Genomic DNA, 26,958 nt, shown 5'->3' on the forward strand with positions numbered 1-26,958 from the left:
ACGAGACGAGATAAGGAGAATTTGTTTGTGCCCAGTGAGTTGAGTTGAACTGGAATGTAGCGAATGATGGGACAGTAGAAACAGATCCCGCAGTAGCTCTTAAAAGGAGAATTTGATAAACTACTTAAAAAGGGGCATTAAAGGGAAAAGGGAGAGCTGGAGAGTGTGATAAATGGGCAGCTCTTCGAATGAGTGGATACAGGTATGATGGGCTGAATGGTCTCCAGTGCAAAATCATTCTATAATCTATCAGAATGTTTCTTTGCATTTTCATTACAATCCCAAAGCTAGTAGTTAATTTTTACAATAATTATTTGTTAATGGGATTTGGGAGTCATTGGCTGCCAGGATTTATTATCCATCCTTGTTGCCCTTGAGAAAGGGTGATGAGCTGCCTTCTTGAACTGCTGCCATCCCTGTACTGTAGATTGAGGGAATTCCACAATTTTGACCCAGCGACAGTGAAGGAACAGTGATATATTTCCAAGTCAGGATGATGAGTGGCTTGGAGAGGAACTTGCAGGGGGTGGTGTTCTCATGCATCTGCTGCCCTTTACTTCTCGATGGAAGTAGTCACCTGGGTTTGGAAGGCACTTTGGAGGATGCCTAGTGAATTTCTACAATGCATCTTGTAGATAGTACACACCGCTGCTACTGAGCATCAGTGGCGGAGGGAGTGAATGCTTGTGGATGTGGTGCCAATAAAGTTGGAACTACTTTGTCCTGGATGGTATCAGAGATAATGGGAACTGCAGATGCTGGAGAATTCCAAGATAATAAAATGTGAGGCTGGATGAACACAGCAGGCCAAGCAGCATCTCAGGAGCACAAAAGCTGACGTTTCGGGCCTAGACCCTTCATCAGAGAGGGGGATGGGGAGAGGGAACTGGAATAAATAGGGAGAGAGGGGGAGGCGGACCGAAGATGGAGAGTAAAGAAGATAGGTGGAGAGAGTATAGGTGGGGAGGTAGGGAGGGGATAGGTCAGTCCAGGGAAGACGGACAGGTCAAGGAGGTGGGATGAGGTTAGTAGGTAGATTGGGGTGCGGCTTGGGGTGGAAGGAAGGGATGGGTGAGAGGAAGAACCGGTTAGGGAGGCAGAGACAGGTTGGACTGGTTTTGGGATGCAGTGGGTGGGGGGGAAGAGCTGGGCTGGTTGTGTGGTGCAGTGGGGGGAGGGGACGAACTGGGCTGGTTTAGGGATGCAGTAGGGGAAGGGGAGATTTTGAAACTGGTGAAGTCCACATTGATACCATATGGCTGCAGGGTTCCCAGGCGGAATATGAGTTGCTGTTCCTGCAACCTTCGGGTGGCATCATTGTGGCACTGCAGGAGGCCCATGATGGACATGTCATCTAGAGAATGGGAGGGGGAGTGGAAATGGTTTGCGACTGGGAGGTGCAGTTGTTTGTTGCGAACTGAGCGGAGGTGTTCTGCAAAGCGGTCTCCAAGCCTCCGCTTGGTTTCCCCAATGTAGAGGAAGCTGCACCAGGTACAGTGGATGCAGTATACCACATTGGCAGATGTGCAGGTGAACCTCTGCTTAATGTGGAAAGTCATCTTGGGGCCTGGGATAGGGGTGAGGGAGGAGGTGTGGGGACAAGTGTAGCATTTCCTGCGGTTGCAGGGGAAGGTGCCGGGTGTGGTGGGGTTGGAGGGCAGTGTGGAGCGAACAAGGGAGTCACGGAGAGAGTGGTCTCTCCGGAAAGCAGACAGGCGTGGGGATGGAAAAATGTCTTGGGTGGTGGGGTCGGATTGTAAATGGCGGAAGTGTCGGAGAATGATGCGTTGTATCTGGAGGTTGGTAGGGTGGTGTGTGAGAACGAGGGGGATCCTCTTAGGGCAGTTGTGGCGGGGGCGGGGTGTGAGGGATGTGTTGCGGGAAATACGGGAGACGCGGTCAAGGGCGTTCTCGATCACTGTGGGGGGAAAGTTGCGGTCCTTAAAGAACTTGGACATCTGGGATGTGCGGGAGTGGAATGTCTTATCGTGGGAGCAGATGCTGCGGAGGCGGAGGAATTGGGAATAGGGGATGGAATTTTTGCAGGAGGGTGGGTGGGAGGAGGTGTATTCTAGGTAGCTGTGGGAGTCGGTGGGCTTGAAATGGACATCAGTTACAAGCTGGTTGCCTGAGATGGAGACTGAGAGGTCCAGGAAGGTGAGGGATGTGCTGGAGATGGCCCAGGTGAACTGAAGGTTGGGGTGGAAGGTGTTGGTGAAGTGGATGAACTGTTCAAACTCCTCTGGGGAGCAAGAGGCGGCGCCGATACAGTCATCAATGTACCGGAGGAGGAAGATTGTCCTGGATGGTGTCAAGCTTCTTGAGTGTTGTTGGGGCTGAACCCATCCAGGCAAGTGGGGAGTATTCCATCACACTCCTGACTTGTGCCTTGTAGATGGTGGACAGGTTTTGAGGTGTCAGGACGTGTATTCCTCGCCTCTGACCTGTTCTTGTAGCCACTGTGTTTACGCAATAAGTTGAGTTGAGTTTCTCCTCAGTGGTGAGCCCTAAGATGCTAATAGTGGGGGATTTCACTGATGGTAACACCATTGAATAAGAAGGGGCAATGGTTAAATTGTCTCTCATTGCAAATGGGGGTCATTGCCTGGCACTTGTGTGGTGCAAATGCTACTTTTTCACTCAGTTACCATCTCCTTTATTTATTTATAATAATCGGAGATAATGGGAACTGCAGATGCTGGAGAATTCCAAGATAATAAAATATGAGGCTGGATGAACACAGCAGGCCAAGCAGCATCTCAGGAGCACAAAAGCTGACGTTTCTGGCCTAGACCCTTCATCAGAGAGGGTCTGATGAAGGGTCTAGGCCCGAAACGTCAGCTTTTGTGCTCCTGAGATGCTGCTTGGCCTGCTGTGTTCATCCAGCCTCACACTTTATTTATAATAATGTCCACTTTACATTTACAATTAATTCTAGTTAGAAATGAACTCCCTTGAAAGGAATCGCATCTCACATTGGAAAACGTAATAGCAATTAGGCTTCAGAATAGTGCTTCTTTATTTGGAAACACTGCATGCCACACCCAGGCAGCACAGGTTGTTATTCGCGAGCCTTTTCTGTGGAATGTGTCCACACAGGTTTCCTCTTCTGGATGAAGGACTGAATTCCTTCCTGACCATCCCTCAGCGCCAGGTTGTCCAACATGACTTGTGCAGCGATTTGATACGCTTCGTTTCGGTTCTGGGCCATTTGCTTGTAAAACGTGGCTTTTCCCAGCGCAATAACAGGCCTGCTTGCTTCACAGATTTTGTTTGCGATTTTCGCAGTCACCTCGTCCAGCCTGTCCTCAGGAACCACTTGGCTAACCAGTCCATGCAGCAGTGCATCCTGGGCAGAAATAGGCTCTCCAGTAAACAGCATTTCTAAAGCAACCTGGCACAAGTAGAATTTATTCAGATCTTCTGCACAAAAAAACAGCTGAGCAAAAAAATACTTCCCTTCCCTGTCCTTCCCTGAACATATTGGCACAAAGTCAGAAGTCACATGGCCTTCATCAGAAAGTAGGGTCTAGGCCCGAAACGTCAGCTTTTGTGCTCCTGAGATGCTGCTTGGCCTGCTGTGTTCATCCAGCCTCACACTTTGTTACCTTGGATTCTCCAGCATCTGCAGTTCCCATTATCCCTGACCAGTCATAGTCCAATAGGTTTATTTGAAATCACAAGCTTTTGAAACTTTGTGTTATAAATATGTAATGACCTGGGGTGGACAAAGTCAGATGTCACCTGATGAAGGAGCGGCGCCCCGAAAGCTCGTGATTTCAAATAAACCTGTTGGACTATAACCTGGTGTCGAGTGGCTTCTGGCTTTGTCCACCCTGGTCCAACACCAGCAGCTCCACATATTCTCCACAGGCTGCAGTGTCTTTTTAATTTTCACACTTTCATACTTTTCTACAGGCTGTCCCTGGGTTGTAAACAGGTGCCGTTCGTGAATCTAATCGCAAGCTGATTTGTACGCAAGTTGAAACACAAAGCAAGGCAATTAAAACAAGTCCAGGAAACAATCATCTGTCAGATCTTTGAAATTACACTCCTACATGGGAGCGCGTGCATGAATGGGAGCATGTACAAGTCAGACATTTGTTAACTGGGGAGGCCTTGTATAAATGATTTGGATGAAGGGACTGAAGGCAGATAAATTTGCTGATGACATAAACACAGGTATGAAAGGGAGTTGTGAAGGAGTCTACAAAGAGTTAAGTGGGTGGGCAAAGATCTGCCAATGGAGTATAATATGAGAAAGACAGCAAATGTCCATTTTAGCAGAAAGAATGAAAAAAAGAAGCATATTATCTAAATGGTGAGAGGTACAGAGCTCTGAGATGCAAGGATTGATTTCCTGTCCTTTTTCGTGGTGCTGTGGGATGTTTAATATCAATCGAAGGGAACAGACAGGGTGTTTTGATTTATGGTCTCATCCAAAACATGTGGATGTGGGCCATTCAGCCCCTTCAGCCTCCTCTTCCATTCAATGAGATCATGGCTGATCTGTTTGTGTTTCATATTCCATGTTCACATCTACTCCTGGTTACACCTCTGGATGTCCCAGCGCACCAACCACAGACTAGTCTGCAGATCCAGCAAGAATCGGGAAAGCTAAAGGAATGTTACAGATTATTGTGAGGGGAAGTGAATGCAACAGTAGGGAGGAGGTATACAGGGCACTGGTCAGACCACGTGTGGAGTACTGTTTGTAGGACGGGTGGCTGTACTTACGGAGGATGTCAACTTGCTAGAAACGGTTCAGAGAAGGTTTATTACATGAATGCCTGGAACGAATGGATTGCCTTATGAGGTAAGGCTGGACAGGCTGAGCCTGTATCCTCTGTAGTTTAAAGGACTGAGTTGACTTAATTGAAACAAACAAGATCCTGTGGGGATTTCATTCGGTGGATGTGGGAAGGATATTTCCCCCTTTGAGAGAATCTAGAACAAGGGGTCATGGCCGAATACGTGGTCACCCGCAGATGAGAAACAATTCTTGATCACCAAGGGAATGAAAAATGATTGGGATTATGCAGGACAGCAGAGTTGAAGTTAAAATCAGGTCAGGGTCTTTACTGAATGGGAGAGCAGGTTCAAGGGGCTAAGTGGCCTACTCCTGTTCCTTGTCTGTATGTTCTTTGGTTGGGAAGAATCAAGGAGCACCAGGATGAGGGAATGCCTTTTATTGGGAAGACTGGATCAGCTTGATAGAGGATGGTGCGAGTTCAAGTCTCACTCCAAGATCTGAGCCAGGGACGTCTTGTGGAGGCAGGGACACTGTACATTTTTAAGGCAGAACTAGATAGATTTCTGTTAGTCAAAGCAAACTGAGGCCCAGCCTGCTCCCCCAGCCACCTCCCCCAGATCGATACTAAAGATCCCATTGTACGTCAGGGAAATCAATCCTTGCCTCCTGCTCAATAACTACCCCTCAACCAGCATCACTGACTTAAAGCAGACTTTCTGATTATTTGCTGTTTCTGGGTAGAATTGGTTGCTGTCTTATCAACATTACAGTAGTGGTTACATCTCAAAAGTACTTCACCGTTTACGAAGAGCACTGGAATTGTTGGGGTTACGAAAGGGGCTATAAAAATGCGAGCTGTTTCCTTTTCTGCCAATAGTCCGGCAGCTAGAGTATCAGGAATTTAACAATCAGCAGCTCTTCACAGGAACCAATGGCATTCCTAATTGTATCAGTGATAATGGGAACTGCAGATGCTGGAGAATCCAAGATAATAAAATGTGAGGCTGGATGAACACAGCAGGCCAAGCAGCATCTCAGGAGCACAAAAGCTGACAAAAGTTTCGGGATCTGATGAAGGGTCTAGGCCCGAAACGTCAGCTTTTGTGCTCCTGAGATGCTGCTGGGCCTGCTGCGTTAATCCAGCCTCACATTTTATTATCTGGCATTCCTAATTGCACACGTTTTGCAATGCCGTACGGGTATTGCATTTATGATTACACACTTGCAACTGTTGAAAATATTAATTGAGCGGTTTCAGTCACAAGCTCCTGCGAGGTTGCGAGAAAAGCAAGGAGTCGGGCAATTTGTGAACGAAAGCACCGAGCGAGATTCAGGGAGTTTGTGACATGAACCGACCATATTGCGAGCACAATGTCCCGGAATTTAATGCCGCTGAGTGTCTACAGCGACGTGCGTACCTTCCGAGGAAGAGATCGGCCCACGGCAACAGCTGGCGTGGAGCAGAATAGCCCAACGCTGACTCCTGGAGTGGCAAACTTTGACTTCTCTGATACCACAGCAATGTCGCAACTGGCAACGAGCTGACAGCCAGCAGCGGTGGCTAAACCATTAACTTTTGCAATGACTGGTACTGGGATATCCTGAATCAAATTCATCACCTGTAAGTTATAGAAAGTCTGATCAGCAGTGGTAATCTTTAATTGTCCTGCCACCCTTTTCCTGAAATCCTTTCACTCAAGGATCATTTCCCAGCCCTCCCCCGGCATGCCCAGCTTTTTACAGGGATACTGCATACCTCGATTACCTTCACACAGCACTTTTCATCACCAGCAGGCAAATTGGCCGTGAGGGCCTCACAATTAAGCCTGATCCCACCCACTTGGAGGGATCTGTATAGTTCAACTTGTGTCTGGTTTGCGAAACTATGTGGTTGGTGGTTAGTCAAGTCAATGAGATGCTCAGCCACATAGGTGGCTCAGAAATTATTGCCAGGGCCTGATGGCTACTCAACGAGGCAAGGACTTGCCATTGTATCAGAGACTTCAGAATATTACCGTCCTGTCTTGAACCTTCATCATTTAACAACTGGTGGGTTGAGGGCGTGGGGAGGTTCAGTTAGCTTGGATGGCTGGTTTGCAATACAGCATGATAGCGCCACATGGGTTCAATTCCCACACCAGCCAGGGTTCCCTCGAAGGACTCTCCTTCTCGACTGTTCCCCTCGTCTGGGAGATGGTGACTCTCAGGTTAGGCCCACCATCTGTCATTCCCCTCCTTTTATTCATTGACGTCTAGACCAGCACTTATTGCCCATCCCTATCTGCCCTGAGGCCACTTAAATGCCAACCACATTGATATGGGTCTGGAGTCACATGTAGGCCAGACCAGGCAAGGATGGCAGAATTCCTTCCCTGAAGGACTTCAGTAAACCAGATGAGTTTTCCCCCTGACAATCGACAATGAGTTCATGGTCATCATTAGATTCTTTATTGAATTCAAATTCCACCATCTGCCTTGGCACAATTTGAACCCGGGTCCCTGGAACATTACCCACGTCTCTGGAAGAAGGGTCTAGGCCTGAAACGTCAGCCTTCCTGCTCCTCTGATGCTGCTTGGCCTGTTGTGTTCATCCATATACACTGTGTTATCTCGGATTCTCCAGCATCTGCAGTTCCTACTATCTCTGGATTAACAGTTCAGCGATAATACCACTAGGGTCCTGCCTCCTTTTTCCAATGGGGGAGCAGCCCTATGGACTGATATTCTACTTTTAGTGTGCACACTAACAGCTCCTTGGGAAGTGAAGTCCCACATTTACTCCCTAAATCTCTCCATCTCTTTCAGATTCCATCTCATTATGTCCTGATGTAGTTCATTGTTAAATCTGGCTTAATAATCACCTTTATTTTATTCTGTTAAAGTAACAATAAGTTGCTGTTAAAGACATGGCATAACTGTCATTGTTATTCATTCCATTAAATATAAAATGATCAGCTTACTTCAGTGCAGACTGCAAAAACCTCAGCATGATGATCCCATCCTTCAGCAGATGTTAGCTCCTTGAGGTTGTGGCCAGATGAAAACACGGGTCCTTCAGCTGCACACACCAATCACACAGTATCAGCCTCAAATGGAAATATGATACTAATATTACAATTAAAATAAATAAAATCATTTCCAGCAATGACCCGTGAACATTTTCTTTCGTTAAGTGCAAGTTTATTGTTTTCTTGCCTTCTGCATTGTCAGATCCCTGGTCTAAGTGAGGGTATGGGGAGAGTGAGGGTGACAGATTTAGAGAGGGAGTGGGAAAGAGACAGAGCGAGAGAATGTAAGTGACAGAGAGAGTGAAGGAGAGAGACAGTGGAAGGGAGATTCAGAAAGCCGGAGAGGAAGAAGGAGAGAGAGAGAGAGAGAGAGAGAGAGAGAGAGCAAGAGAGACACACACAGTGAGGATGGGAGAGAGAGACTCAGAGAGAGCGAGGGAAAGAGAGAAGCATTGAGAGTGGGAGAAAGGGACAGAGAGGGAGAAGGAGAGAAAGAGAGACACAGTGAGAGTGAACAGACAGAGTCAGAGAGAGTGAGGGAAAGAGAGAGAAGCAGTGAGAGTAGGAGAAAGAGACAGAGAAGGAGAAGGAGAGAGAGAGACACAGTGAGAGTGGGAGAGAGAGTCAGAGAGGGAGAAGGAGAGAGAGACAGAAAGTAAGAAAGGGAGAGAGGGGGCAGAGTTGGGACTTTGGCACTAAGTTAAAATGCTGAGAGAGCTGGTACATACATAATGGGTGAGATGGCCACTTCTGCACCAGAACAATTTTGTAACACGGCGAGAGACGGAGACAGCTTGAGAGAGAGCCGAGATGTTTTTCACAGAAGTTTACAGATGACAGAGGCCATTCAGTCCATCAAACCCTTGTTTACTGGACTGTTGAACCAAAGACATAGCCAGAATGTTTCTGCTGGCTCTGTCTCCTACCCTAGCAGCAGAGAAGTCGGTGGTGATCGCTTTCCCACTAATCAGGGACATCCCTTGGCTATTTAAACCTGGAGATGGGGGAGGTGGAACGTGGGGTTGTAGAGGAGGCAGGAAGGCCCAGAGCTTGGGTGAAGTAGCCCTTTGATCGCTAAACGGGGTCAGTAGCAGGGGTACTCATTCCATCTAGCTCTCCCTCCTGAGGTACGGTTACCTGACAGACCCAGTTGTACAAAGGCTTCGGTGAGGCCGCCTCTCCAAACTGTGCATGGTTTTTGTCTCTTTATGTAAAGAAAGATGGAAATAAAGTGGAGGCTGATCAAAGGAAACTTATTGGAAGGAGCGGATTGTTTTCTGACAAATAGAGACAGGGCTGCTTTTGTTTCTAGTGGTTTTACGAAAGTAGCAGGTGACTTGAATGATATGTACAAAATCCTGGAAGGTCGTGATGGGTGTTCGTGGAAAGGAGACCAGAAGCCAGAGGTGCTGCTTTAAAATTAGGATCACCTTTTTCAGGTCAGAGCTGAAGAGATATCTTTTTTTCTCAGTGTTGTCCACCATTAGAACCCTCTGCCTTGGAAGGCAGTGGATGGGGTTAATTGAATATTTTGAAAGACAAGGTAGACAGATTCAGATTGGTTCTGAGGGTTACTGGATTCGAAACGTTAACTCTGCTTTCTCTCCACAGGTGCTGCCAGACCTCCAGCAATTTCTGATTTCCAGCATCCACAGTTCTTTCAGTGTTTCTAAAGACATTCTTGTTAGGCAGATGAATCGGGGGTTATTGGGGATAGTTGGGAATGTGGAACAGATCAGCCACGGTCTTATTGAACAGTAGTGTCGGATTTAGGGTCTGAATGGCCTACATATGCTCCTAAGTTGTATGTTACTCATAATTCAGTTCCCCGCGTGATTTTTACCCTGTTTCTTCTCTCTGGAGAAGCTAACTTTTTCCTGGGATATGGTTTTGCTGCAGCTATACTCCCCCCTCCCGCTGGTGGTTGTCCCAGGTTTCCTGTGTGAGGTTTGACAGTTGTCTCCTTTGCATGTTCCAGCCCACAGCCTGCTCCCGAGCTTACCTAAACCCTGAATCAATGCAGAAGACAGAAACCAGGAGCTGGAGTGAGCACTCACTAATTTGCCACTATATCTCCCAGAGTGATTTATAACGCCTCAATTAGTGCACTACATGGGATCATCTAAGCCAGTAGAATCGTAGAATCGCAGAGGCCTTCGGCCCATAGAATCTGTACTGTCAAAAATATCACCAGTACAACACTAGCCCCACAGCCCTGAATGTGACGACATTTCCAGTGCTCATCCAAGTACTTTTTAAAGGTACAAAGAGAGCATTCATAGTATCCCTACTGCGTGCAAGCAGGCCACTCAGCCCATCAAGTCCACACCAACCCTCCAAACAGTATCTCACCCAGATCTACCCTGCATTTCCCATGTAGAATCTATGTCTACTGTATGCTATGACCAATTTCCCATGGCCGATCCACCTAGCCCGCACATCTTTGGACTGTGGGAGGAAACCGGAGCACCCGGAGGAAACCCACGCAGACACGGGGAGAATGTGCAAACTCCGCACAGACAGTCGCCCGAGGCTGGAATCGAACCCGGGTCCCTGGCGCTGTGAGGCAGCAGTGCTAAGCACTGAGCCACCGTGCCATCAGTCTCATTTCCCTAGCTTCGTTTTACTTTACCCCATGATCTAAGTAGGTGTGTTAAATGTTAAAACCCATGCTGGAATTACCTGATATGACAATAACGCGCAGGTCATTGCTTTCTGCTTCGTGGAGGAGGTTGGTGCGCAGAGATTCCAACATGGCCAGCGACAGAGCATTCCTCTTCTGTGGGTTATTCAGAACGATGGACCTAGACAGGAGACAAACTATTTTCTAGAGACACACTGACAATGGAGGCAGCCCAGAGATACCAGGAAGGGAGGGACTGCTTTATGAGGCGACGTTCAGTAGGTTGGGCCTGTACTCACTGAAATTGAGAGAGGAGAAAGGTGACACCCCATTGAAACATACAGGTTTCTTCAGGGGCTCAACAGGGTAAATGCTTAGAGGATGTTTTCCATCATGGGAGAGTCTGGGTTCACACAGTATCCCCTCAGAATGAACGGTTGGCAATTTGAGACTGAGATGAAGAGGAATTTCTTCTCTCAAAGGGTTGTGAGTCTTTGGGACTTCTTGCCAACATGAAGCTGCGAGGATGGAGTCCTTGTGTATATTCAAGGCCGAATAAGTTCTTGGCCAGTTGAGGAGTCAAAGTTTATGGGGAAAATGCAGGAGAGTGAATGTGAGGAGTGTTGGATCGGCCATGATCTTATTGAATGGAGCAGGCTTGAGGGGCCGAACGGCCTATTCCTGTTTGTTACGCCCTTGGCAAATCTTAAATATCTCTGTTTTGTTGTCCATTTAGGAAAGCAGCCTCTTTGACTTTGCATTTGAACACCTCCCACAAACTACTGCTCAAGTCTTTCGTAACTGGATTGGCCCCCTGTGTTTGTTATTCCCTGAACGGGGGCATTTCCGGTGAGGGCAGCATTTATTGCCCCTCCCTAACTGCCCACGGGGTAGCTGAGGGCCAACCACATAACAGTGTGCCAGGAGCCACAGGATGGCAGTTTCCGTCCCCGAAGGATATTGGTGAACCAGATGGGATCAGCAGCGACGAGTTCAGGGTCAGATGTTTTCTTTTTGTACTGTTCCACCATCCTCCCCGGGCGGGATTCGAACCTGAGTCCCCAGGGCATTCGCAGAGGTCTCTGGATTGACAGTCCAGCGATGATACCACCGGGCCACTGCTTTCCCAGCTCTGCAGAAGGCTAGTATTGCCAACCCCATCCCAATTTACCCGAAGAAGAACAGTGCCCTGAACCTGTGTAATTTCTAGTGGGTAGCGTCTGGGTCAGTCCATGCCCCCACCAACCTGATCCCATCCTTCTGAGTTCTGACAGTCAGTTTATCACATTGAGCTCTTTCACTGGCCCAGCGGCCTGGTGTATAAATAACCGATACATTTCCCGTGGTGCCTGCCCCCTGGAAAAGCCGGGTGGAGGGGGCTCTTCTCATTTTCCTGAAACATCTCGCAGCAGCGGCCAAGCTCCCCATGGTGCCGCCACCCCTGTTCAGACAACACAACAGTCCCAACACAACCTAAAACTCACACTTAAAGTTCCACCTACTTTACAAGTCCGGGCCAGGATTTTGCTCGCTTTTTCTCATTTTTGCTTTGGGGATGCAGCGGCCCAGTGGTGTTATCGTGAGACCATTCATTTGGAGACCCAGGTAATTGTTCTGGGGGCCTGGCTTCAAAATTTGTCAAGGCACACAGTGGAATTTGAATTCAATAAAAATCTGGAATTAAATGTCTAACGACGACCATGAATCCATCGCTGATCGTCAGAAAAGTCCATCTGGTTCACTAATGGAAACTGCTCTGGCCTATATGTGACTCCAGACCCACAGCAATGTGGTTGGCTTTTAACTGCCCTCTGGGCAATTAGGGATGGGCAATAAATGCTGCCTAGCCAGTGATGCCCACATCCTGTGAATGAGTATAAATAAATCATAAATGCTGTTTTGTTGTAAATTATAATTTTCCCAATTTGACCATGTTTCATTTTCTATTTGATCTGCTTTGATAATACCTCGCAAAATAATACGGCTCATTTGTTTCAATGGACTTTCACTGCCCTTTTCACCTCGAAATATCTCACTTCAAACACTTCCCCAAACATTGATACTAATTTATTTTTAAAATTTTAGAGTCCCGAGGGGGAGGTTTTGTAGTACAGCAGGTAAAGCTCTGAGTTCAGGTCCCGATGGCCATGGAAGGGTACCGTAATACAGTCCACAGGGTGATTATCAGTCTGCAACATGGACTAATCTGATGGAGGTCCATGATTATCAATACCCTCCTTAGGCATGATACTTCACAGAAATCATAGAAACCCTACAGTGCGGAAGCAGGCCATTTGGTCCATCAAGTTCAGACTGCCCCTCTAAAGGGCATCCCACCCAAACCACCTTATAACCCTGCATTTTCCATGGCTAACTGGCCTAGCCTGCCTATCTTCAGGTTGTGTGAGGAAACCCATACAGACACAGGGAGAATGTGCAAGCCTTCACACAGGCAGTTGCCTGAGGGTACAATTGAAACCCAGGTCCCTGGCGCTGTGAGGCAGCAGTGCTAACCGCTGAGCTGCCATGCTGCACTTGAAAAGTGAGTGAGACAGTCGGTGTGTCCGGAGTCACTCATTGATCAACTCCCAAAGAACAGTTGACCCATTGTGGCTCAGTGACAGCGCTTCTGTTTCTGTGTCAAAGTTGGGGCTTAACCACAATCAACTGGCCTCTGGTGCAGTACTGAGGGAAAGCTGCACTGTCGCAGTTCGTGAGGTGCTCGCGGCCTGTTTTTTTACCCCTCTCAGGTGATTGTACAAGATCCCATGGCATCATTTAAAAGAACAGCAGGAGAGATTTTCCTGTCGTTCAAACCAACATTGATCCCTAAAGCTGTGCAACTAAATCAGACTTTCCTGTCTATCTATGGGACCTTGCTAGTGTCCAATACAACAATGACTGCCCTTTCCTTCATAAAAAATGCATAACTGGCTGTAAACTGTTTCAGGACCTTCTGCTGCGGCTCACAAAAACATTCCTTATCAAGTTGCAAGACTTTCAAGTGAAGAACACAAAGTTGGCACAGTTTCCATTCTTGCATGTTACCTGTCAAGGGTGTGAGGAGAAAGCAGGAGTTTGGCAGTAGGTAAATGATGAAGAAGCAGGTAATTCTCACAGCCTTTAAAAATCACTTGGGCCATGGGCGAGTTGGTGACGGGGAAAACAAAACATTCAGCTGTATGTAAGAGCAATTCTGGTTAAGTTTTTTAAAAAAGAAGTACGTGAATGACCACTTGAAATGGTACTCCATTCAAACGGTGGATCTAATGCTCAAGGACAGATGCGAGGCTGAAGGCAGACTTGACCGTGATGCTTGCTGCAGTCGAATTGCCAGGTGCACTGACTGACCAAGTGGATAGATGGACTGTCTCCAGCGTGTGTGCGTGTAATTGAGGTGGGGGTGTGGTGGATGTGTAAATATATTTTAAAGGGATAAAATTTTAAAAAACTGTAACCCGAGGGTGAACACAGTGGGTTTGCGGGCGGACAGCTGCAGCTTTCGGTTTATTGTTGTGTGCGGCGGGGGAGGGACCGTTTCTGCGGCGGGGCCGCTCCGTGTTTCCCCCCGGAGCCGCGATGTGGATGGACCCTGGGCCCAAGCTTCCGGTGAGCAGCCGCCGCGCTCAGGGCCTCGCGGGGCGAAAGGACAACAACAACCCGCACCCCCCCCCCCCCCCAACCCCCACACCTTACCCCCCTCCCCCTCGGGGGGACAGAGACAGAGACAGAGACAGAGGGGGCGGCAGCAGGAACCGGTGAGGGGTAGCGCGCGGCCCGGAGGGAGGGAGGGGGGAGCTGCTGAAATTGACGCCGAGGATTTAGGCCTCAGCGCGGCCCCGCGTCAGACTGGAGCCCCCCCCCCCCCACCTCCCGCCATCGTCACCTTAATATTTATCTTCAAATTACGCCCCCCCCGGTCTCGATTCCCCCCCCCGATTCCCCCTCACCCCCCCCCCGATTCCCCCTCACCCCCCCCCCGATTCCCCCTCATCCCCCCCCCCCGATTCCCCCTCATCCCCCCCCCCGATTCCCCCTCATCCCCCCCCCCGATTCCCCCTCATCCCCCCCCCGATTCCCCCTCATCCCCCCCCCCGATTCCCCCTCATCCCCCCCCCCCCGATTCCCCCTCATCCCCCCCCCCCCGATTCCCCCTCATCCCCCCCCCCCGATTCCCCCTCATCCCCCCCCCCCCGATTCCCCCTCATCCCCCCCCCCCCGATTCCCCCTCATCCCCCCCCCCCCGATTCCCCCTCATCCCCCCCCCCCGATTCCCCCTCATCCCCCCCCCCCCGATTCCCCCTCATCCCCCCCCCCCGATTCCCCCTCATCCCCCCCCCCCCGATTCCCCCTCATCCCCCCCCCCCGATTCCCCCTCATCCCCCCCCCCCGATTCCCCCTCATCCCCCCCCCCCGATTCCCCCTCATCCCCCCCCCCCGATTCCCCCTCATCCCCCCCCCCGATTCCCCCTCATCCCCCCCCCCCCCGATTCCCCCTCATCCCCCCCCCCCCGATTCCCCCTCATCCCCCCCCCCCCCGATTCCCCCTCATCCCCCCCCCCCCCGATTCCCCCTCATCCCCCCCCCCCCGATTCCCCCTCATCCCCCCCCCCCCGATTCCCCCTCATCCCCCCCCCCCCCCGATTCCCCCTCATCCCCCCCCCCCCGATTCCCCCTCATCCCCCCCCCCCGATTCCCCCTCATCCCCCCCCCCCCGATTCCCCCTCATCCCCCCCCCCCCGATTCCCCCTCATCCCCCCCCCCCCTCATCCCCCTCATCCCCCCCCCCCCGATTCCCCCTCATCCCCCCCCCCCCCGATTCCCCCTCATCCCCCCCCCCCCCGATTCCCCCTCATCCCCCCCCCCCCCGATTCCCCCTCATCCCCCCCCCCCCGATTCCCCCTCATCCCCCCCCCCCCCCGATTCCCCCTCATCCCCCCCCCCCCCCCGATTCCCCCTCATCCCCCCCCCCCCCGATTCCCCCTCATCCCCCCCCCCCCCGATTCCCCCTCATCCCCCCCCCCCCGATTCCCCCTCATCCCCCCCCCCGACTCCCCCTCATCCCCCCCCCCGATTCCCCCTCATCCCCCCCCCCGATTCCCCCTCATTGTACCCCCTTGCCTCTCATTGATCCCTCTTGCCTCTCATTGATTCTCCCCTCCCCCTCCCTCCATTGATTTCTCCCGCCTTTATCGATACCCCCCATCATCCCTAGTCCCTCCCTCGTTTGCTTTTTGATTGATTGGTTTTATTGTCAGGTGTCATGAAATATTGTGAGAAGCTTTGTTTACGAGCGGTAAAGGAAGCTCACAGCAAGCAAAGGGGGTACAGATGAAAAAGACTTGGAGACATACAGGTTACATTGTTGGAGGGTAGAGTCCATTCATCACTTTCACAGTTCTTTTCTAAAGCCACATTTCATATCCTACTCCTCCTACAGAAAAAAGCTGTTTCTGAACCTGCTTGTGTGTGTGTTGAGGTTTCTGTATCTTCTGCCTCATGGAAGAGGTTGTAGGAGATCATTACCAGGTTGACCCTTCTTGACTGTTGCATCTGTGTGGGAAATCCAGGACAGGTTGTTGGTTATCATCTCTCCGACAAACTTGATGCTGTTCCCTCTCTCAACCTCAGTTCTGTTGATGTAGGTGGGGGCGTGTTCTCCTTTCTTTCTGAAGTCCATAATCACTTCTTTAGTCTTGTCGATATTGAGAGACAGATTATTTTCATTGCACCTCTTCACCAAGTCCTCCATTTCCCTTCCGTACTTTGACCCATTGTTGTTAGATATCTGTCCCACTATGGTGGTGTTGTCAGCGAACTTATAGATAGCGTTCGTTCCGAATTTGGCAACACAGTGTAGGTGTACAGGGAGTACAGTAGGGGGCTGAAGATGGATCCTTGGTGGGGGTGGGCAGGGTTCCAGTGTTGAGTGTTATTGCGAAGGAGTTAGCCATCCTCACTGATTGCAGCCTATGGGTCAGAAAGCTGAGGACCCAGTTGCAGAGGAGCCAAGATCAATGTCATGGAATTTTGAGATCAGCCTGGAGGGGATAATGATGTTGAAGGCAGACCTGTGGTCCATGAGCAGGAGTCTGACATAGGTGTCTTTGATGTCTAAATGCTCCAGGAAGAGTGCAGGGCTAGGGCATCTTCTGAGGACCTGTTATGTTGTGGGCAGACTGTAGGGGCTTGAGGCACCACATTGACTCTTTGGATGACATTTTAAATCCCTATCAGTCTACTTCCTGTTCCTCAAACTCTTCAATATTGCCAGCCTCACTAACTCTTTTTCTTCTGTGTGGCTGCTTTGAATATAAAACAATTTACCCACTGGGAGATCACTGAACCTTTCTTTATATATTTAGTCTTAAATTGCACAACCTGTTAGCCACATCTGAAAATGATTGAAATTAAATCAACTGATACTTGTAGTTTTTATCACTTTGAATACAGTTATTAAGTAGTGTAGAGAATTATCTGTCTGGGTGATGTGGTTTTAGAAGGGCCTTGAATCCAAGACTTTGTGACCGGAGGCAAGTACCTCCCATTCCACTTATTGATTTCACCCATTAACTCTTCCAATTCTCTGTGTTTCTGTGGTTGCATGCACACCTCGTTTCTAAACTTTAATCATTTTCTGATTCCCACAGTTACAAATCCTGTGTTATTCTGCATTTACGCTCATGGCATTTTCTCTCCCTTCCCTTTTCTTTATTGTGATGTTCCTTCTAATTTTTTTTATTGGTAATGTATTTTAGTTCAGATTGTTGCTAAAACCACAGTCAACTTTTGTTTGTTTGATCAATTACATTAATTTGCTTGGTGCTTCTGAGGCTTTGTTTTTTTTCAGATTTACAACAAATGTATTATTTTTCCTTCATGTTCTCATCTGTTTCTGCTTTTCTCCCCCAGACCACTCAGTAGTGAATTGACTCCTGCTGGTTTGCATTGTTTTTTTTCACACAAGTAAATGTTAACCATAAATAAACTCTTCCTTTCTCTGGGGCCTCAGAAGGATCACTCGAATTTGTAGGAGAGGAGTAGAATGTGAAATGTTGTCTGAATGCTGAAATGTTGCTTTAAAAAAAACTCTGAAGGTTTGGAGTTACTTACTTGATGAATTTGTCACTTTATGCAAGTGTGATTTTATTTCCTGTTCATTGCAGCCGTGAAGGGAAGGTGAAATGTCCCTGTACGATGATTTGGGGGTTGAGACCAGCGACTCAAAGACAGAGGGCTGGTCAAAAAATTTCAAACTCCTTCAGTCTCAGCTGCAGGTGAAGAAAGCTACGCTTACACAAGCGAAGGTAATACTTCTTATTTTTCACCTCTTTATTTACAAGCCAGGCTCGAAGTACAGTATAATGGAAACTCGGTCACATTTTCATACGGGAAGGTCAACTGTTGGGCAAGCTCCGTCAGAGGTACCTTCTTCAACCATTCGGTGTTGGTGTGAGCAGAGAACTTCTCCTGCATTCAGCTTTTGAGATCTTCTCGTAAAATGTACTGCAATCCATTGTGGATTCTTTGTCCTTCTCTTGTTACTAATGCCCACTCAACACTCGGTGAGCTCAGGTGAAATGACCCTGAGAACTGAAGGCTGTGTGTTTTGGCTTACGATGCTTCTAGTCTTTGCTGGTGCCTGATCTTCATCCAGCACTTGAGATGAAGGAAAAGTTAATGATCAGTTTGTTTCTGTTCCTGGAAGATGGATAATGATTGGAAATATTGGCTAGTCCCCCTGCTCCCCCCTTTTATGCGGAAGCAAGGTGCAAATACCATTGAAGGGTGAAGAGGATAAAAATTATTTTTAAAAAGAAAAATGATCTAATTATGATAAACAAGTCTGAATAACTTTTATCACTTACTGATTACTCACACAGTTTATCGTCTATGAACTTCTGTTTCTGATAATGTTTATCAGCTGGAGATATGTTACTGTTAATGTATTGTGGTGGGATGATTTATTAAAGACTTATTTCCTTTTTGAGTTTACTATCTTTTCAGTTGGAAGACTTTGTTCTTTTGGTAGAAGTTGACACTGGTTCTAATTCATGTCTGCGATTGCTTCTAGACCCAGCGCTCAAAGCAGAGCACAGTTTTAGCTCCAGTTATAGACCTCAAACGAGGCACCTCTGGGGATGACAGGCAGATCGTTGACACACCACCTCATATAGCATCTGGCTTAAAGGTAAGACTCTTTAGGATTTGATGAGTTATGTTTTTTTATTGGTTTTGAACATTTTATTTGCTGACAGTTTTGGTCTCGTAATTCACAAGGACAGAAGCAAGAATTCCACACACGTTGGTTGTTTAGCAAGTTGACCACAGTTGGTTAGCAGATTGCCACAGAGCATTCAATGTGAAATTATTGTTAATTTTGAAAAAGATGCAATTGGTTGACATGTTCTTTCTGCTGTTAGGGGATAAGTTAGGGGATAGGTATGAATATATCTAGTTTCTCCCAAGTGTAAGTTAGCACTTTGAGACAAACACAGAGAATGCTGGAGAAACTCAGCAGGTCTACCAGCAACTGTGGGGAGAGAAGGTTACGTATTGAGTCTCAGCAGTTGGAATGTGTGGCCTGCATTCCTGGCATTGCATCTGCCAATCCGAGTCTACTTGCTGACTAATCTTCCCCTTTTCCCATGCAGTTTATTTTGTCATTCCCTTTGCAATTTGGCATTCTTGTGTCTATAGTGATGAGTGCAAGACACAAAATTCAACAACATGTCTATTTCTGTTTTAGCAGTATTCATGTTCAGTTTAAGCAGGTAGCTTTTGATACTTCTATTGTTCTTTCCTGTGGCTCTTTGTAACACTGTAGTGGTGGCAGATATGTTGCCACAGTTCAACAGATGTCTGGAACTTCTTCCAAGTAACTCTGGAGATTACCAATACCATGCTGATGGCCTTGGTTAGATGGCAATTGGAATCAGAGCTGTCAAGAATGATTGGGTCCTCCTTTAGGCATTCGGCATGAAGTCAGCAACCTGGCTCAAGTTGGCCAACAGAGAGTAATTGAATTACATTTTCCTTTGAATTGAAGTAAAGAATTGTGCATTGGTTTCTTTGATTTGCTTTTTAAAGGGTTACCCTGTAATCTACAAGTACAGATTGCATGGTTACAGGTTAGTAAATGGTTTGAGTTTAGAAAGAAAGCTGCAAATTCTGGAAATTAGAATTAATACTGAAAAGTCTGGAAGTGGAAAGTGAGGTCATGCAACATGTAATTGAGCCAAGTTATAATATCATAAATAGCGTCCTTAGAACAAGTGGAAATCATGTGGCATTTCATTTTTCAGAACTGAAACGTTTGTAAAAATGATTGCCTGTCAGAAAATCAGTAGCAGTAATTAAGATGTGGCATTTCTGTTTAGAAAATAGAGAAGTATTCTTCCATAACCATGATCTTATCAGATTGATGTGATTTGACTTTGATCCCAGCAGGTGAAGTGAAATCTTTGTTGAAAATTTTACGAATGTTGTGCGGTACTGATATGAAAGGCTTGACTAGCTCTGAGGTGGTTGTGTTCAGAAAGCTCTCACTGGCCCACCAGCTAATCTTAGTTGTATGCTCTCGACATTGATGTAAATGGTAGAATTTCAAAACTTGCAGATGACAAACTTTGCAAGTATTGTGAATTGTGAGGAGGATAAAGATAAATTTCAGAAGGTTTGACGGATGGGTTGCCCAATTGGTGGATGAAATTTAATGCAGAGAAAAGTGAAGTGATTCATTTCAGTAGGAAGAACAGGGACAATATAAAATCAGGGATACAGTTCTAAAGAAGTTGCAGGAACTGAGAGATCTTGGTTATATGGACATAAATTATCGTAGGTGTGAGGGCAAATAAAGTCCACAGTTACAGTGTGAATGTGCTTTGTAAAGAGACATGAAGAACAAAAGCAAGGAAGGTATAATGTATCTCTGGTTAAGGCACATAATAAAACACTGGTTCAGCCTGAAGTAGAAGGCTTTATTCATTTCTAGGCTCCACACTTTAGGAAGGCTTGAAGGCATTAGAGAGAGACAGTGCTGAAAAAATTCACGAGATGGTCACACAGGTGAGACGGATCAGTGACATAGATTGGACAAAACTATTTTGCTCAGAGGAGAGAAGATTTGATGGTGAAATTCCAAAAACAGATGGGGTCAAGATAGAGGGGAGAAACAGCTCCCATTGTTGGAAGGAGCGAGAACCAGAAGATACCAGTTCGGTTCGCATTAAGCAACTGTACCTCCCAGTCGCGAACGATTTCAACTCCCCCTCCCATTCCGCAGACGACATGTCCATCCTGGGCCTCCTGCAGTGCCACAACGATGCCACCCGAAGGTTGCAGGAACAGCAACTCATATTCCGCTTGGGAACCCTGCAGCCCAATGGTATCAATGTGGACTTCACAAGCCTCAAAATCTCCCCTCCCCCACTGCATCCCAAAACCAGCCCAGATCGTCCCTGCCTCCCTAACCCGTCCTTCCTCTGACCTATCCCTGCCTCCCACCTCAAGCCCCACCCCCATCTCCTACCTACTAAACTCACCCGCCCCCTTGACCTAACCGTCCTCCCTGGACTGACCTATCTGTTTCCTACCTGCCCACCTACACTCACCTTTACTGGCTCCATCCCCGCCTCTTTGACCGGTCTGTCTGTTCTCACCTATCTTCTCCTGTATCCATCTTCTTTCCGCCTCCCCCTTTCTGCCTGTTTATTTCAGAACCCCCTTCCCCTCCCCCAGTTCTGAAGAAGGGTCTAAGCCCGAAATGTCAGCCTCCCTGATCCTTTGATGCTGCTTGGCCTGCTGTGTTCATCCAGCTCGACACCTTGTTATGCCAATTTAAGGTGACTGGTAAAAGAAGCAATGGCAACATTAGAAAGAACCTTTAACTCATTGAATAGGTGGGATCTCAAATGCATCTCAATCCACCTGAGAGCGTTATGCAGCCAGAATCAGCTATGGCTTCCAAAAGGTCTTGAATCATCATGTAAGGAGGAAATATTTGAAGGTTAAATGGAAAAATGGGGTAGTGGCACTAGGTAAATTGCTCTGGCAGAGAGCCAGCCTAGACCCAAAGGGCCCAATGGTCTCTTTCTCGGCTCTAATTCTGTGATTCAGTTCTTTGACTCTTCATTTGTGACCGTGGCAGAATATATCCCTGTCTGAGGAGGGTCTTGTGTATAAAATCAGGTACTGTTTTGCTTTGGTATTTAGCATATCAAATATTGCTACTCTTTCCAAGGATCCAGTACCAAGTGGATTCTCTACAGGAGAGGTTTTGATCCCATTGGCTGATGAGTATGACCCCATGTACCCAAATGACTATGAGAAAGTTGTGAAACGACAGCGCGAGGACAGACAACGACAGCGTGAGCTGGAACGGCAGAAAGAAATTGAAGAAAGGGAAAAGTAAGTGTTTGGAAAGCTCTGAATTTTTTTTGTGTTTGAAGGAGATTGCAAGAATACTAGTTTACCAAAAATGTGCCTGAAGTAGTTTGACGTTTGAGACATTTGAACGTAACAGTTCCCAACATCAGCGATTTCCTTGGCAACATGAACTGATGTGCCAAACTATCTAACTGGGCCACTTCTGAAGTTTAATTTCTCTTTATCTTCGCTCTGTTTTCTTGCAATTTGCATCAGGCCATCTCGAATTCTCAATATGGAACTCTGACCAGCAGCTTAGTTTCACTGTTTTTGTAGAAGGCAGTTGGAGTATGACGAGTGTGTTTGGGTGAATATTTTGCGGTATAATGGATTCAAGAGTTTGAGAGATGGAACCATGGATGATGGGAGCTCAATTTTTTGCTTTCAGAGGCTCAGTCTTCCCTACTGTACAAACTTCGTGGACTACTGTAACATTTTTAAAAATTCATTCAACTGTTCTAATGCAGTTACAACACTAGCATCTACCATGTGGAAGATTGCCCAGGTATTTCCTGTACATAAAAAACAGACAATTCCAATCAGGCCAGTTACTGCACCGACAGTCTACTCACAATCATCAGTAAAATGATGGAAGTTGTCATCAACAGTGCTATAGTCAGCAGTACCTTCTCAGTGACGCCCAGTTTGGGCTCTGCTAGGTGCACTCAGCTCCTGACATCACTACAGCCTTGGGTAAAACGTGGAAGAAAAAAGCTGAATTCCAGAGGGGAGGTGAGAGTGACTGCCGTGACATCAAGGCTGCATTTGACGGAGTGTGGCAACAAGGAGTCCTAGCAAAACTGGAATCAATCTGTATTAAGAGGACAACTGTCTGCTGGTCGGAGTCATACCAGTCACATAGGAAGATGGTTGTGAGTTTTGGAAGTCAGTCATCTCAGGTCAAGGACATACCTGCAGCAGTTCCTCAGGGTAGTGTCCTAGGCCTAAACATCTTCAGCTGCTTCATCAGTGACCTTCTCTCCATCACAAGGCCAGAAGTGGGGATGTTTGCCGATGATTGTGCAATGTTCAGCACCATTCGGACTCCTCATGTACTGAAGCAGTCCGTGTTCAAATGTAGCAAGATCTGGACACTATCAAGGCTTGGGCTAACAAGTGGCAAGTAACATTCTTATCACACTAGTGCCAGGCAATGACCATCTCCAATGAGAATCAATCTAACTGCTGTCCCTTGACATTCACTGGCATTACTATTACTGAATTTTCCACTATCAACATCCTTGTGGTTGCCACTGACCAGAACTTCAAGTGGATTTGCCACATAAAGACAGTGGCTGCAAGAGCAGGACAGACCCTAGGAATACTGCAGCCAGTAACTCACCTCCTGATTTCCCAAAGCCTGTCCGTCATCTACAAGCCACAAGTCAGGAGTGTGATGGAATACTCCCCACTTGCTTGGATGGGTGTTGACCCAACAACACTCAAGAAGCTTGACACCATCCGGGACAAAGCAGCCCACTTGATTGGCACCACATCCACAAGCATTCACTCCCTCCTCCACCAATGCTCAGTAGTTGTGTGCACTATCTATGGCATGCAGTGCAAAAATTCTGAGAAGCCCCGTGGGGAACACCTTCCAAACCCATGACCACTTCAATCTAGAAGGACAAGGGCAGCAGGTACATGGTAATACCACCCCCTGCAAGTTCCTCTCCAAGCCAATCATCATCCTGATTTGAAAATATATCACATTTCCTTCTTTGACTCTGGGTCGGAATCCTGGAACTCCCTCCCTTGTGTGTTAACCTATTGCATGTGGACTGGTGGTTCAAGAAGGCAGCTCTCCACCACCTTCTCGATGGCAACTAGGGGCAGGCAATAAATGTTGGCCCAGCCCGTTACACCCACATCCCATGAGTCAGTAAAACAAAAACTTAAACGGGACACTAGTGTTCTGGCCATGTTTATTGCTGTAGTCAGATTGGTGGAGTCTGTCCATCTTTGATAGAATTCGGAAGTTTAATCTAGACGTAGCTTTCTCTCTTCCTTTATAGTCCTTATGGGAACTGTTGACATTACAATTGCCCCTCCCCATTTAAAATGATTGTCACTGTTCCACCAGGATTTGTGGAGTTCAAATTCTTGCTTCACTTCTCCTCAGCAATTTCTGCTGTGGATACAGAAAGTATCAGGTGGAACCAGTAAATCAGATTCAGTCATGGCTTTGGAAATCGAGTATGCCCCTGAAGATAAATGATTTGCAAGGCTACTGGGCAAGAACAAAGGAGTGGGAATAACAGACTTATTCATGCAGAGAGCCGTCTTGAATTCAGTGGCCCATATGGCATGCTTTGTGAAAACCAAAATTTGATTCCATAAATTGATAAATCTGAACAACAGTGCAATCTTTTCCTTGCTCATCAAACCCAATTATCTTGGCTGTCAACTGAAAGGGGATTGCCCCTGTATTGATTCAGTGCCTCTGTATTGATTCGCTGTACAGTCCAGTGTGATGGATGCTTGTGAAATTTTAATTAAGACGAATTAACGAGAAACGAAAACTGCACTTGATTTGAGATCTTTGTAGCTATAATTTCAAGAAGAGTCAGTTGGTGGCAGCACCATTCCTGGTAGAATCAATGACATTAAGCACCAATTGTCATTTGAAACCTTCTCCTGAACCCCAGCCTGTCCCCAATTGGACTTACTTCAGACTTTGGCACTGGTGGCATAGAGTTTAGCATCAGTGTTGCTCTCTCTATAGTTTTTTTTCTGTATTTGAAGTGAGTTGATCATTCTGTCAGCTTGTTTCCATCAGCAGAAACAATACCGGCAGCAATTAGTAAATTACAGCAGGTTCATCACCTTAATTCCTCATGTAGAAGTTTGCATCTCACATTTACTGTAGTGACAGGATTGGTGTAGTTATGCACTGTCTACCACTACATCAGTGTGAAAGGTGCCAGTGATCCATTTTTATGGAAAATCTAGTATCAGCATTGATATTACTCTGACCTTCCACAGTGTTTTGAACTGACTGACTGGTCCAACTGGTTGGCAAACATAATTTATGCTTTCAGTGAACACCCCCATCCTGCTTTGTCTAACCTATCAGTGCAGATTTTTACCCTTTTCTTCTCATGCACTTATCTAGCTTCATCTTCAATGCATCTGTTTCTTCAACTATCACTTGCTGTGAGCATGTTTCACATTCAGTTCACTCTGCATAATGAAATTTCTGCTGAATTCCTAACTGGATTTACTAATGACTTTCTTGTATTGACTCACCCGCCCTCCCCAGCACTGACACTCACAAAGCACACACACCTTTCATTATATCTCGCCTACAAGTCCTTTTACTAAATGTTTTCATTGTTGTTTTTTATTCATTCCTTACAATGCTCATTCAGGGGTCAGCTGGTGAAGACACAATGGGCTGAATGGATTCTCTCTGTATGTAACAGTTCCATGATTATCTCTTTCTTTTCAAGAGAGAAGTAAATGTAGAATTCAAGTAAAGCAATAGAAATTGGAAATACATAACATCTATAAGGATGACGATGTAGGTTATTGTTATCTGTATATAGATGATGAGTTCTGAGGAAGGGTCACAGGACCCAAAACGTTAACTCTGTTTTCTCCTTCACAGAACCTGCCAGATCTGCTGTGCTTTTCCAGCAACTTTGTTTTTGTTATAGATGATAAGCATTTGTCTGAACCCTAATAAAAAGAGACAAATGGAGTGCTGTTGTGGCATAGTGGCATTGTCCTTATCTCAGAGCCAGAAGCTCCCAGGTTCAAGTCCTGTCTGCTCTGGAGTTGTGTGAAAGAATACTGAAACCAGTTGATTTAAAATAACAGATTAAAACCAAGCGGAGGCTTGGGGACCGCTTTGCAGAACACCTCTGCTCGGTTCGCAATAAACAACTGCACCTCCCAGTCGCAAACCATTTCCACTCCCCCTCCCATTCTTTAGATGACATGTCCATCATGGGCCTCCTGCAGTGCCACAATGATGCCACCCTAAGGTTGCAGGAACAGCAACTCATATTCCGCTTCGGAACCCTGCAACCCAATGGCATCAATGTGGACTTCACCAGCTTCAAAATCTCCCCTTCCCCCACCGCATCTCAAAACCAGCCCAGTTCGTCCCCTCCCCCCACTGCACCACACAACCAGCCCAGCTTTTCCCCTCCACCCACTGCATCCCAAAACCAGTCCAACCTGTCTCTGCCTCCCTAACCTGTTCTTCCTCTCACCCATCCCTTCCTCCCACCCCACGCTGCACCTCCAACTCCTACCTACTAACCTCATCCCACCTCCTTGACCTGTCCGTCTTCCCTGGACTGACCTATCCCCTCCCTACCTCCCCACCTATACTCTCTTCTCCACCTATCTTCTTTTCTCTCCATCTTCGGTCCGCCTCCCCCTCTCTCCCTATTTATTCCAGAACCCTCACCCCATCCCCCTCTCTGATGGAAGGGTCTAGGCCCAAAACGTCAGCTTTTGTGCTCCTGAGATGCTGCTTGGCCTGCTGTGTTCATCCAGCCTCACATTTCATTATCTTGGATTCTCCAGCATCTGCAGTTCCCATTATCACAGATTAAAACTGTGGTTGCTCGTTTAGGAGATATATGCTTGTACAATATAACTTGATTTTTTTAAAATCATGTATAGACCGGCTCTGATCATATCCTTCAGTCAGTAGTTTTCTTCAATACAGATCTTTTGTTGGAAAAAAATTTAAGCAGAAGATCTACACCTCAAGTGTTAATATTTTTTCAAGTGTTCGCAGGCATGTTTCTTTTCCTGCATTTTCTTTGTTTTTCATATTTTCGGCTATTTCTTTTTAGCTCAGTGCAGCTTAGCTTTCTCCGTCACCAGTATTGAGGAGATTTGGCTCTCAGGAAAGCTTGAGCTGACTTGGATTCTTTTATGTACTGTAAACGAGTGAATGCTAAGAAGACTTGGTAGATCATTATGCTTTGTTTTACGAAGATACTTCCTTCACCGTTGTTTAGGCAGCTTCCTGTTTTGAAGGATGGTAGAAATTTGGTTCATTTCAAGTTTCATGGAAACATCCGAAGTGGTTCCTTTAAAAGAGCTCATTGCAAGTTCATTGTGGGCAGTGGAGTTTTTTTTAATCAAGGCTTCCTGTGCTTATTTTGTTGAAGACCCTGCTGGGG

The 26,958-nt window shown here is 47.1% G+C and overlaps 2 protein-coding genes across 5 annotated transcripts in view; one reads left to right on the top strand and one right to left on the bottom strand.

The window, feature by feature from the left end:
• Window positions 1-2,924: 2,924 nt before the first annotated feature.
• On the bottom strand, window positions 2,925-13,771 carry echdc3 (enoyl CoA hydratase domain containing 3). 2 transcript variants are annotated; one of them, XM_048553892.2, is made up of 5 exons: window positions 13,433-13,771; window positions 10,444-10,565; window positions 7,714-7,811; window positions 6,172-6,372; window positions 2,925-3,394 (listed from the first exon to the last, which is right to left on the bottom strand). In XM_048553892.2, the coding sequence occupies exons 1-5, from the start codon at window positions 13,525-13,527 to the stop codon at window positions 3,062-3,064; spliced, it is 849 nt and encodes a 282-aa protein (XP_048409849.1). In that variant the 5' UTR covers window positions 13,528-13,771; the 3' UTR covers window positions 2,925-3,061. The 2 variants fall into 2 exon arrangements, with proteins under 2 accessions (XP_048409849.1, XP_048409848.1); XM_048553891.2 differs by lacking the exon at window positions 13,433-13,771 and adding an exon at window positions 11,631-11,852 and having other exon boundaries at window positions 2,929-3,394.
• A 128-nt stretch (window positions 13,772-13,899) lies between these two features.
• rbm17 (RNA binding motif protein 17) overlaps window positions 13,900-26,958 on the top strand; it is a 34,290-nt gene continuing 21,231 nt past the window's right edge. For 2 of the 3 annotated variants that reach the window (XM_059654455.1, XM_059654456.1), the window contains exons 1-4: window positions 14,014-14,142; window positions 17,551-17,691; window positions 18,459-18,575; window positions 21,627-21,793. In XM_059654455.1, coding sequence (XP_059510438.1) covers window positions 17,569-17,691; window positions 18,459-18,575; window positions 21,627-21,793 — 407 coding nt within the window. In that variant the 5' untranslated portion in view covers window positions 14,014-14,142; window positions 17,551-17,568. Of the gene's footprint in view, window positions 13,994-14,013; window positions 14,143-17,550; window positions 17,692-18,458; window positions 18,576-21,626; window positions 21,794-26,958 lie in introns of those variants that run through there. The other variant, XM_048553887.1, reaches the window with a different exon arrangement.

Source organism: Stegostoma tigrinum, chromosome 25, assembly GCF_030684315.1.
Source record: "Stegostoma tigrinum isolate sSteTig4 chromosome 25, sSteTig4.hap1, whole genome shotgun sequence".
NCBI lineage: Eukaryota > Metazoa > Chordata > Chondrichthyes > Orectolobiformes > Stegostomatidae > Stegostoma > Stegostoma tigrinum.

What these genes read in the sequence shown, in the direction of transcription:
- echdc3 (XM_048553891.2), bottom strand. Translation starts at nt 11,812, where the DNA reads ATGGGGAGCTTGGCCGCTGCTGCGAGATGTTTCAGGAAAATGAGAAGA. An exon ending in GCGCGTTATTGTCATATCAG is followed by an intron (nt 7,812 to 10,443) that starts GTAATTCCAGCA and finishes TGGTGTGTGCAG; the next exon opens with CTGAAGGACCCGTGTTTTCA. An exon ending in GCCGATCTCTTCCTCGGAAG is followed by an intron (nt 3,395 to 6,171) that starts GTACGCACGTCG and finishes TACTTGTGCCAG; the next exon opens with GTTGCTTTAGAAATGCTGTT.